Consider the following 12117-nt stretch of genomic DNA (forward strand, 5'->3'; position numbering starts at 1 on the left):
GCATGCTGGGAGTTGTAGTTTCGCAACAGCTGGAGTGCCGGAGGTTGCTGACCCCTGTCCTGAAAGCTACCAGAGGCACAGCTTTCTTTTCTTTTTGGAAAAAGAGCTGATTTACCTAGCTTTTTCTGGTGGAGCATTGCATAGCCTATTAAGCGCTATCCACACGAAAAAAAAATAGTACCTCCTGGATGACTTAGTACCTGTAACTTGTTTAATAATACTATATTGTGCTAGACATTTTCACTTGATATGGTAGGCTTATTTACATTTATAATACTTTAAAGACTGTGCACTACAGTAACTTGGTGCAAATAAAGGGGCACCTGTCTGCAGGGAAAGGGAGCACATCGCCATTAAGATGCTGCTATGTATGCAGCATGGTTCATTTTATGAAAGAAGAAACGTATTTAAAGATAAGATTTAATCTTTTTTTTTATTTCAATTTTTTTAGCTTGACAACAAATTCAATAAATAGACACAAGAATAAATAACAAAAAATACAATATGCAAATAACAAATAAATTACAAATCTGCAACTAATATACTAATATAATATCAATACTGATGTTATTTTCATTGAAAATACTACTTGTGTGATATCACACTCTGTGGTCCTATGGCTCAGTTCACACTGTGCTTGCAGTGCATGATAGGTACAGTATATATGCCTGGATGATGTTAAATGTATGACATATGCAACTGTGTGCCATATGTTGCCTATTGATATTCCTTTCTATTGAAAGGTGTAGTCTGCCATGGTTTTTATTAGGCCCCATGCACACAACCATAAGTGTTTTGTGGTCTGCAAATCGACAATCCGCAAAGCAGGGATACCGGCTGAGTGGACAAGAATCTGACATGTTCTATCTTTACCAGACGTACGGATGCAGACAGCACATGGTGACCCATTGAAATGAATGTGTCCAATCTGCAGAAAATGCAGACCAGATAGGGACCAAAAATACGGTTGGGTGCATGAGGCTTTACAGTGCAAAGCATAAAAGCCAATGAATGGCAAAAAGGCACCCTTTTGGCATAGAAGTCTATAGATATGATTGACATCTACTTTGGGAGAATTTGCCTATATACAAACATTTAGTGTGAACATATTGACCACAGATATCTCCTTGTTAGGCAAAAGTGTGGACAAGGACTTGACAAGTTGCAATGATAACATGGAACATATAAGTAATATAAAAATAAATATGTCAACATAATTATTAACCATACCATGAAAATAAATATTTAAATAAGAGAATAGATTATAAATGTAATAATTAACATTTAGCAACATAAATCACAGTAAATGTTCAGAAAATAGAACAGCGGATCTTCACTACTTGGTAGTAATGTGGGTTGAGTGTGTTCATTTAGAGGCCTTCAAACTGTTACGTACAGCCCGAGCTGTCTTCTCCATGTACTCCTTGAAGGACTGCAGGATGATGTAGCTTGTTAGATTCTGGTTCCAGGTATTATTAGACCTTAAATCAGCCACTGTAATGCCAGGAGCGGTGTCTTCCTTGTCTTCGGATGGATTTTCTGCCAGCTAGAATACAGAATGAGGAGACACGTTGAGCACAAAACTTTGGTTGGTAATGGAAATGCTTTTTTACATGAAGCAAAAGGAAATTTGAAGTGCTACCCAAAGGAATCAATGAGATGACTGCTGTCATTATCTGCCCATACACATTCGATAGAAGATGGTTGAACAGAAGTTGAACAATCATCTGTTATCTGAGAGTTCCTTTCACAGGCAAGGCCATACACATTTTGGTCCATCTTAGCCATTACAGTTGTTCAAACTGGCCATACATGTTCAATGAAACCGGGGGGTGGACAAAAGATATTTCTCAGAACGTTCTTTCAAAGAAAGATATTTCCTCCACAAATGATTTATCTTTGGACGAATGAACGTTGAACGACTTCTTTTTGAATGATGATGGTCTATGATCGCCTGTTAAAACAATGGAGTTTAAAGGGAAGGAAAATTGTTTTCTGCCAGTTAAAACTAGATAGCAACACATCTTATTTTTTCTAATCTGTTTTTATTTTCTGATTACAGATTTGTTTTCCAGAACATGATTATGGGGGCGGCCATTTTGCCTGAGCTGTTCTTGACAGCATTTAGAGAATTGCTTTAGCTCAACCACATGGGCCATAGACAGAACCTGATTGACTTTTACGGGAGAGATTTCTAGGAATGCTCTCTGTGACCTGTGCAGAGGTCAGGAGAGAGTAGAAAAGCTTTGGCAACCACCTATTGTGAATGGTGGATCACAGAGGTGTTGTCTGTCATTCAAATCCTGCTTGTAATGATGAGATAACTTCAGTAAAGTAATGTGTACAGACCAAGACGTGGCACCTATTATTAGGCTTAGTGGCGAAAACTGCAGGATTTTATGATTTTTGGTTAAATATAGATATTAACATGGAAAATTTAAAATTTTAATTCTTTAAAAATATGTTTAAGTTAAATGATTTCAACAATAGGTCATATTTTGATGACATATTCTCTTTAAAGTTCACCCGACAAACATTAATTTTGGTTGAAGTCATCCATTTAAACCCAACTTTAGACTAATGTGTACGGCCACCTTTGGAGGTAAATTGTGTGAAGCCATGCTATGTTAGAGAATTCCATAAATGGCAAATCCTTAATGTAACATTATTGCTGGAAAACTTCCCATTAGCTGCTGTAATGTTCTAATGCTACACATAAAGGTTTGAGTTATTCCAAAAGTAGGCAGGACGCAGTAGGCAGCTGTTTAGGGCACCATTTGAGCGAGGGCGCAATAAACTGATTTTTTATTTATTTTTTATCTCTAGGGATTAGCAGGGAAGGATGGGGGTCAGGCGCAATTAAAGAAAGGATGAAGGGTGAAGCCTACGATAAAACCTCTGCCTTGAGCATCAAGAGAAGCTTGGCATTAATAATAGTATATTATTGAATAGCTAATAATGCTGGTCTCTTATAAAATTTAAAACCTCAAACCTGTTACTTAGTGCCGGCTCCAGATCTCATAGCAAGCCCTTATCAGCAAGTGAAGCAAATGTGGCAAGTAGAGTATGGTACATTATTACACAAGCAAAAGTTAGCAATCTCTGATTACACGCTCTGCTGCTTGTAACAGAGTGACTAAGTATTTTTAGTCCTAGGTGCTATTCTGCAAGGTTTATCTTGCTGAGTGAAATTGTTACTTGCATCAGGGATAGCACATTTTATAGTAATTACAATACCACATATGTTCTGTAGCAGGAAAGTACAGTGCAGGATAAATATAGAGATAATTCTATAGAATGGTCGGTAAATCTACAGACTCGAGATTAGGATACCGATGTCATTTCTATGTAATTTTAGTCATAGCTAGGGTTTGCTTCAATCAGGTCAAATGTTCATTTCGTTGCCTTAGTCCGGTGACTTGTTGGGCAGCATGTTCATTTCGTTGCCTTAGTCCGGTGACTTGTTGGGCAGCACCCCCACCCCTTATATTAAGAATTTAGAGCAATTTCATATTTCCATACATAAATGAAACTTACGTGTTTGATAGCATTTGCCAAGGAGATGGACTTGACTTGTATAAACTCAATGATGTTTTGATGGCTTGGCATAGATTCTTTTAGAAAATCCAGATATGTCTGGAACTTCAGGAGATCACTGTATATTTTAGGCAGACATTTTTCCTAAAAAGAAATGAAGGTGGTACAGGTTATAAGAGTACATTACAAGTTTATACTAAGGTTCTGTAATGTTTCCCATGAACATTAGATATAACCTGACAACCTGAGACCCCCCAAAAATGGATGTTGTCTGTGGTAGTATACTTTATATTAGGACGACTTGGATTTTTTTGGTATCCTCCTCCTCAGTCCATTTAAAGAGGTTTCCTGAGACATTTATACTGATGACTTAACCTCCACATAGGTCATCAGTATCTGATCGACACCTGGGACCCCCGCTGATCAGCTGTTTGAAAAGGCACCATCACTTGCAGTAGATCCGGCACTTAATTCTCACAGCTTAGGCTAGGCCTAAGGTCGCGATGATCATCGTTCATATGGCCTAGGTGCAGCTGAGGCCTATTGAAGTTAATGAGGCAGAGCTGCAATACCAAGCACAGCTGCTATACAATGTATGGACATGTGTTTGGTGAGCTGAGAGAAGGCCACTGTGAGCCCCAATGCCTTTGGCTTCTCAAACAGCTGATTGGCGGGGGTCCCAGTTGTCAGACCCCCATCAATCAGATACTGATCAAGCACCAGGTCCTCCTGTCCCAAATGTTTTCCAATCCAGCATTAGAGAAAGGCCCCCATTTTGGTCTTTCCTGGTAATCGGGAAAGGTAAATCTAGGTATATAAGTGTTTTCGAATGACTACTATCAGTCCCTTCATGGGTGGAGGGGGGTTCCAGATCTTAAAACCTTAATATTACATTATACTACACATAAGAACATGAATGTTCATGTACCTTATTGAATTTTGTGCTCAGACATCCAGACTCAATATCTTTAATTTCTGGGAGTTTCAGGTCCATTCTCAGGATGTGTTCAACACTACTACCACACAGGTTGGGAGTTTTGCAGATCTAGAAGAAGAACACATATTATACTTCATATTTAAAGGAAGAACAAGTGATTCAAAAAATAATAAACCTTAGAAATGTTCTGGGGCTTCTACTCCAATTGGTGAGAAAACTGTGAAACTCTGCATCATGGTCCTTTCACAGAGAGAGGCAAATCACATCTAATCTATTAGAGAAACTTCTTGGCCAATATAAAACAGAGGAGTTGTATGGTGGACAATATGGTTGTATTAATAAACCCAGATTACAGTACATGGAGGAAATTCCAAGCACATGTTTTCCTGGTTGGTTCTTAAAGGCTGTGTTCACTTTTGGGGGCATTTTTTTTAAATGATTGCATTGTACTCATTTTGAGCTAAAATCACTTTTAATTGATCTTTATTAAACATGTTGTGCCCTTTTCTCTGAACAGCCTTGAGATTCTCTAGTAGCAGGCTCTGTATTTTTACCAAATAAACACTCATAGCTCAATTCTTATCTTACTGATAATAATGTGTCTTAAATAAGTGTTTATGACCTTTTAGTAATTTAGAGATAAGGTTTATTAGATGACAGCACAAAGTGAAAGTAAAAGTAAGACTCTCAAAGCTAGACAGTTAACCCTTAAAGAAATGCTGAACATTTTTTTTAATAAAGAACAACTGAAAAAAATATTTTTTGGCCCAAAATGAGTAAAATGCTCCCCCAACAAAAAATGTACCCTGAAGGGGAAAGAAATTTTTCTTGTTGGTAGAAATATTGATGGAAAAAAAGTTAGTTCACCAATAGGTGGTATAAAGTTAGACAATAGCATGTTCAGACCGCCTAGGTTTATGCTGTCTGCAGGATAACTAAATCTGTCCCAATGTGCCTCACTGTCGACTAACCACAGAGCAGCTTTTATTTTACGAGACCAATTTAAGAAACAGAAGCTGAACACTGATTGGCTGCGGTGGACAACAAAGCCTGTTTTAATAAATGGGGGCTGCTTTGTGTACCTGATTTTACATGACATTTTATTTACACAGCAACAAAACTAGGTAAAAGAGAAAAAAAAATTATGAATCAAATGTACAAGAGGGACCAATAAATCATGAGTAAAAGACGTAAAAATGTGCTGGAATGTGTGTTTCTGGGAATGTGGCTGAATTCATCATAATGAGCAGAAATGACTAGACTGTGGACTAGTCGTCATACAGTGACAAAGGAGATGTGCTTCGCTGCTCGAACGCCCCAGGGACCATGACAACTAAGGCTGAGACACATTTAAATACTCAGTTTACCAGCAAAGGTATTCAGGGAAAACCAGAGAAACTATACAGGGGCAAATATCATCAGTCAAAGCAATCAGAATGGAGGAGTTTCACCGAAATCGAAGGCTCACTCATCATTTTACTAGTCTGACCAGAAGTTTTATCATTGCTGACACTTAAAGAAAATATTGTGAATCTGCAACTCTATTAAAGGGACAGTAACACTAAAATGTATTTTCCTTTTATATGGTGTGCAGGCAATCTTATTGATCCCTATTATCAGTCATTTCAGACTGTAAAACTGACCGTAGCCGTTTTAAGAACCTCTAGACACATCTTCAGGTCTTTTTATGATCTATACTTTCATAAGATGTGCATTGTAAGTCTACTACTACTCACCCCCCCCACTTGAACTGACCTGTAAAGGAAAGATGACTTATCTGCTTCCCGGCACTACCTCCTTGCTCCTTCTCCTCCAGGCCTGCGATAGTCCGCTGGGCTTCCTTGATGTCAACCTCCTTTTTGACATTGCCCCAGTCAATCACTGTCCATGGCGGAAACTGAATTCCCTTGCATCATATGACCATTAGTCATGACGTCAGGGGAGCCGGTCCCTGCCACAGTCAGAGATTGGCTGTGGCGATGTCAAAGCACATGTTGACATCGACGAATCCCAGCAGGAGGGGGAGCCAGCAGCCGGAAGCAGGTAAGTAATCTTTCCTTTACAAGTCCAGCCAAAACCCCCACCACCATTCTTGCGCAACCCTTTAAGTGTTCATGCATATGGCCATATTGCAGTGTTCTTTTGTAAAGCCCTTTAATAAGGCAGGTACAGGTGTGGGGGCTTCTACTGTACCTCCAAATATCTCTGATCTCACAAGCAGTAAGGAGCTCTTTCAGATTCCACACCAGTGCTACAAAAAGCTAACTGTGGCATGCACTACCGTAGGCTGTATCCATGGAGGTAATTTCCCTAAAAGCCTTGTTTCGATGGGGGAATACCTCTGTACATATGGTACCCAATGCAGCATGGTATGGCAGCGCATTGGGACCACTACGCTTCATAGTAACGAGCCATACGGCCTCCCTTCATTGTACTTTAGGCACTCTACCCACATGAATGAGCCCTATGTGGCGATCTAGAAGTGTGACTGAAATTCACTAATCGTTTAGGTGAATGTGAATAGATATGTAATGGCAGAGAATATAATCAGTGCAAACCCTAGGATACTGTCAGCAGAGGTGTATAGATTGGGGGCACTCACCTCAGAGTATAGCTTGTTTGCCTCTGTTATTAAGACGTTTGCCACATTCTCAAGACCTCCTTTAGTCTGACTGGTTAAAGAATAATGGGGAGATGTCGGCGCTGACCACACGACTGCAATTGCCGTCATTGCCACATAAACCAGGAGCCATGCAGATGATGTAGAGCCTGCAATAGGAAATGTTGACAGTGTAAGAAATGTACCACTATATGAGCACCGTAGGTGGTATGTCATAAGAACACTGTCATTGACTATTACATATCCTTATAGTCTTATTTTTACACTATGCTTCCTGGTCTGAGCTGACATGAGAAAATATTACATAAAGGAAGAGTCGAAGATGCTTAAACCGTTACCTAATTTGTCCCTCTAAATCACGAAAACTTCAAACTGCAGAAGAAACTAATAGGAGTATTAGCTACTGGTTTAATAGAAGCCACCATAATAATACAAAGAACATGGAAGCACTTTGTCAAGACTAAGACTAGAAGAAATATAAAGAAATCCATATATATTAGAGATAAAGACGAGATGATAGATGGGTACTGATAGGGGTTACCCAAATTTAGGAACTATTGTGACGTGCTTGTCCAGTTACTAGGTAGCTAAGTGGCACAGGAGATTGTAGAACTGCCTACTTATTAATTTGGGTTATTGTGGTTGCACATAAGAAACAATTAGCAAATTCTTTTCTCCTGCACCTGCTTTATCAGCACTTCTTCATAAAAAAGGTCCTAGAAATGGACAGTGCAATACATGACGATAAATGACATTACATTAACTACATGCACATGGTCCTGCTACACGGTATAAGCCTGCAGGGTTAACGGAGCAGTTCCTGTTATGTAATGCACTATGGAGAAGCAGCGGAGCTCTCAGTGCCATACTTCTCACACACTAGAAGTTTCACTTACTTGTACAATCCATTCCTCCTGCCGGTTTCTTTTCCTTCTAGTCCAAACCTCAGTGAATGAACCCCAGAGAAAGTTTCTTCTGAATGAATGATCTCCATGTCCCCTCATGTTGTATTTATTGAGAATTCAGGGGGAAATCCACGAGGGGGTGTCGGCCGTCTATTGTGTAATAAAGCGTATAGTCAATAAAGGCTGATGAGAACTTTCTGCAATAATTCCAATTACATGTAATATACAGTATATAGCATTATCTATCTATCTATCTATCTATCTATCTATCTATCTATTATCTATCTATCTATCTATCTATCTATCTATTATCTATCTATCTATCTATTTATCTATCTATCTATCTATCTATCTATCTATCTATCTATCTATTATCTATCTATCTATCTATCTATCTATCTATCTATCATCTTTCTATCTATCTATCTATCTATCTATCTATCTATCTATCATCTATCCATCTATTATCTATCTATTATCTATCTTATATATCTATCTTATTATTTATTTTATCTAAAATCTATGCATTTATCATATCTATCTACATAATATCTATCCACCTAATTATCTATCTTATCTGTCTAATATCTATCTTATGGCTATCTATTATCTATCTTTATATATCTATATATCTATTTATGAATCTATCTAAAATATAGTTCTTGGGAGTTGTCAGATGGTGATGCTGAACATTTCGGCTTCTACACATCTGTAGTGATATCTCATCCAGTCTAGTATGTTACACTCATTATATATATATTTCAGTAACTGCTCACCCAGATAAAACATAATAAAGCAAGATTAGACCAGAATATTAAAATTGTATGCAGCATGTAAAAAGTATGCACTTAGTCAGCTATGGGCAAATGGAAAACACACTCTCTAAGGCTACTTTCACACTCGCGTTTGGTGCGGTTCCGTCATGGATCTGCACAGACGGATCCACACTGATAATACAACCGCATGCATCTGTTCAGAACGGATCTGTTTTATATTATCTTTAAATTGCCAAAACGGATCTGTCTTGAACACCATTGAATGTCAATGGAGGACTGATCCGTTTTCTATTGTGCCAGATTGTGTCAGTGAAAATGGATCCGTCCCCATTGAATTACATTGTGTGTCAGGATGGATCCGTTTGCCTCCGCCTCCAGAGTGGAATGGAGACGGAACACAGGCCAACTGAGGCATTCTGAGCGGATCCTTATCCATTCAGAATGCATTAGGGCAAAACTGATCCGTTTTGGACCGCGTGTGAGAGCCCTGGATCTCACAAACGGAAAGCCAAAACGCCAGTGTGAAAGTAGCCTAAGCGCCTCACTACGGTACTGTTATATGACATCGTGATCTTTTAGGATCACCCTATTATTATTTTTTAAGCGTTATTTAACGCTATCACTGTCAAGGACATATGCAATATGTCGTGGCTTTAAATGTTTGCTGTGAAATAATATAATGGCTGTAGCTTATATATTATCATATATTTGTATCATCATATTAAAGTCTAGAATCAAACTTTCAAACAATACCAGGCATAATACTTTAGGCGCAATATTCAGGTTTTAGGTCAGGGTAAGGTTTTACTTTCTGGTCCTGTGTAATGTAGTAGAGGAGGCTGGAGGGTATGATGCTGCAATAGACATCTGGAAGAAAGATCCCTGTCTGATATTGCCGTCACTTTCCCTGTACAGCTGTCTAGTGACAGAGTGGGAAAACAGGACATTTTTCCTGTTAGCGCCCTGATCATCAGTCTCCTTTGAGCGGTTGGTGTAGGGGGTTATTTTTTATTTCTACTAAATAGGGTAGAAGATGAACAGTTGCACATACACATGTGACATGTATGAACTTTGCACATCTTGAACGTTCATTTTTAGGAGGCGACATGTTCTTCAGGCACTGCTTGGGTCAGACTTAGCCACAAACATGAATTTTTATGCATTTTATACGTGTTTTTTTTTAATGCAAAATCGCATGAAGGTGCCCCATTTCCATATGTGATAAATGAGAATCTTACAGGTTTTATGGCGGCTAAATCTACATCAATAAATATTAGAAGACTATGAATATTCAAATGAAATTTGACAACAGCGGACAAAGCTTGATCCTGGCGCTCAGTGGGGTCAAGGCTTTGATTTGATTAGGGACTTTGTAATAGGGTTGTTTTGGGTGTCAAACTTTTGATACCCAATTGATACTTTTAGCCCGGTATCGATACGATACAGAGATTTGTCTTTTATCAATACTAGGCTGTGCTTCTGCACAGCCCAGTATCAGAGAATATGGATCCATGTTCCCTCAGCAGCACAGGGAAGAAGGAAGCAGTCTCTCCCTCCCCCCTGTGCTGCTGCTGCCGCTGCCTCCAGTGAGAGCGCAGAGGGGCGGAGGAGGGGCTGTGCCCACTGCACCACCAATGATAACTAACGTTTAATACATTACAAAGGCAGGCGGGGGCAGAAACACACTGCCGGCACCCTGCACCTGAGGAGTTAACTGCCTCTGATTGCAGCGCCCTGATCATTGGTGGCACAGTGTGCCCCTCCTCCCCAGTATTAAAAACATTTGTGGTGCAGTGCGCCCCCCCCTCCCCAGTATTAAAATCATTAGTGGCAGTGGCCACAGAGTCCCCTCACCTCCTCTTATTGGTGGCAGTGGCAGCTTCTGATCGAAGCCCCAGCAGTGTAATCCTGGGGCTCCGATCGGTTACCATGGCAGCCAGGACGCTACTGAAGCCCTGGCTGCCATGGTAAGCTCCCTGCTGCTGTGCACTGTGCACAGGGCAGCAGGGAGAGTGTAAGATCCTATTCACCCGAATAGAGCGCTATTAGTGTGAATAGACAAGGGATTCAAATATCCCAGGTTCTAGCCCCTAAGGGGGGAAATAGTTATTAAATAAACTGTAAAAAAAAAAAAAAAAGGGGGAAAAAACACACACCAAAATATTAAGTATAAATCACCCCCTTTCCCAATTTTACATATAAAATATATAAACAATAAATAAATAAAATATTACCTATCGCCACGTCTAAAAAATCCAAACTATTAAAATATAAAAAAATATCTCCTATGCGGTGAACGCCGTAAATGAAATTTTTTTTTTCACCTTGTCCCCCCAAAAAATAGGATAGGACTGTTCGATATGGGGCGGACGTTCCATAAAATGCAGACTGCACGCTGCTTTTTCTGGCATTTAATTTTTTTCGCATGGTATCGAAAGGTATCGAGTATCGTAATACTGTTTTATGGTATCGAAACAACCCTACTATGTAGCATATTAAACTCTGTAATTTCTACAGTTAAAGTGTACTCACATGTTTAGCAGTTTTCCCCTCTGCAGACTCTATATCTAATTAACAGTTGTCCCTGAGTTAGTAGCTGCTATTATGTCTCCCATACACAGGATATAGAAAAAACAGGAGATCTCGCTTCCTCTCGCTCACTGAGAATGCCTCAGTAGCACAATAAACTACACAGTAGAGGATACTATTTTATTCAGCACCTGACAGTTCACTGCAATGTGTGACAGCACAGCTTGAGAGTCCGCTCTTTTCCTCCAATACAAGCATTCAGAAGCACAATATAGGACATTGTAGAGAAGTACTGAACAGTACTGATGTGAATAAATGCTTGGGGTAAAGTAAAACACTATTAGCTGCTTCAGCCTCTGTACATGCCTGTATCTCGCTCTTGGCTGCTCCCTATTCTACCAATAGTGACTTCTATGGCCAGCTGTAATCTGATCTTTCGGGTAGCTGACACTTCATCTTCGCCTTAAAGTCAGATTTAGCAAGGAAATGTAGAGTAAATGTTGGTTTAGGAGTGAGGGAAGGGAGGAGAAGCAGTGGCTGATAAGTGGAGAAAGAGACATTTTTTCACTGATAAGGTATCTTATAAAGTTTCTTATATTCACCTGTATTATTCTTTTATGCAATGTTTTTTTAAAGAATAATGACAATTCAGGTCCTGCTAAAAGTACATACAACTTTGTATAAAGGAAATCTGCCATTGGTTTTCTGTTGTCCTAACTAAGGGCAGCCTAAACTAGTGACAGATCCCCTGAACAAAATGTTGAGTCACTTTCTTTAATTGACCTAACCATTTTACTAAAATCTTGTATTGAA

At 39.3% G+C, this 12117-nt stretch overlaps 1 protein-coding gene across 1 annotated transcript; it reads right to left on the reverse strand.

Annotated features, from left to right (window-relative positions):
• Positions 1-462: 462 nt before the first annotated feature.
• Positions 463-8066, reverse strand: IL6 (interleukin 6). Its single transcript, XM_044294978.1, has 5 exons — positions 7991-8066; positions 7077-7243; positions 4466-4582; positions 3538-3681; positions 463-1546 (listed from the first exon to the last, which is right to left on the reverse strand). The coding sequence occupies exons 1-5, from the start codon at positions 8001-8003 to the stop codon at positions 1367-1369; spliced, it is 621 nt and encodes a 206-aa protein (XP_044150913.1). The 5' UTR covers positions 8004-8066; the 3' UTR covers positions 463-1366.
• Positions 8067-12117: the final 4051 nt, after the last annotated feature.

This window comes from Bufo gargarizans, chromosome 5 (genome assembly GCF_014858855.1).
Source record: "Bufo gargarizans isolate SCDJY-AF-19 chromosome 5, ASM1485885v1, whole genome shotgun sequence".
NCBI classification, from domain to species: domain Eukaryota; kingdom Metazoa; phylum Chordata; class Amphibia; order Anura; family Bufonidae; genus Bufo; species Bufo gargarizans.

What these genes read in the sequence shown, in the direction of transcription:
- IL6 (XM_044294978.1), bottom strand. An exon ending in CAAACAAGCTATACTCTGAG is followed by an intron (nt 4,583 to 7,076) that starts GTGAGTGCCCCC and finishes TTCTTCTTCTAG; the next exon opens with ATCTGCAAAACTCCCAACCT. An exon ending in TGGCAAATGCTATCAAACAC is followed by an intron (nt 1,547 to 3,537) that starts GTAAGTTTCATT and finishes TCTGTATTCTAG; the next exon opens with CTGGCAGAAAATCCATCCGA.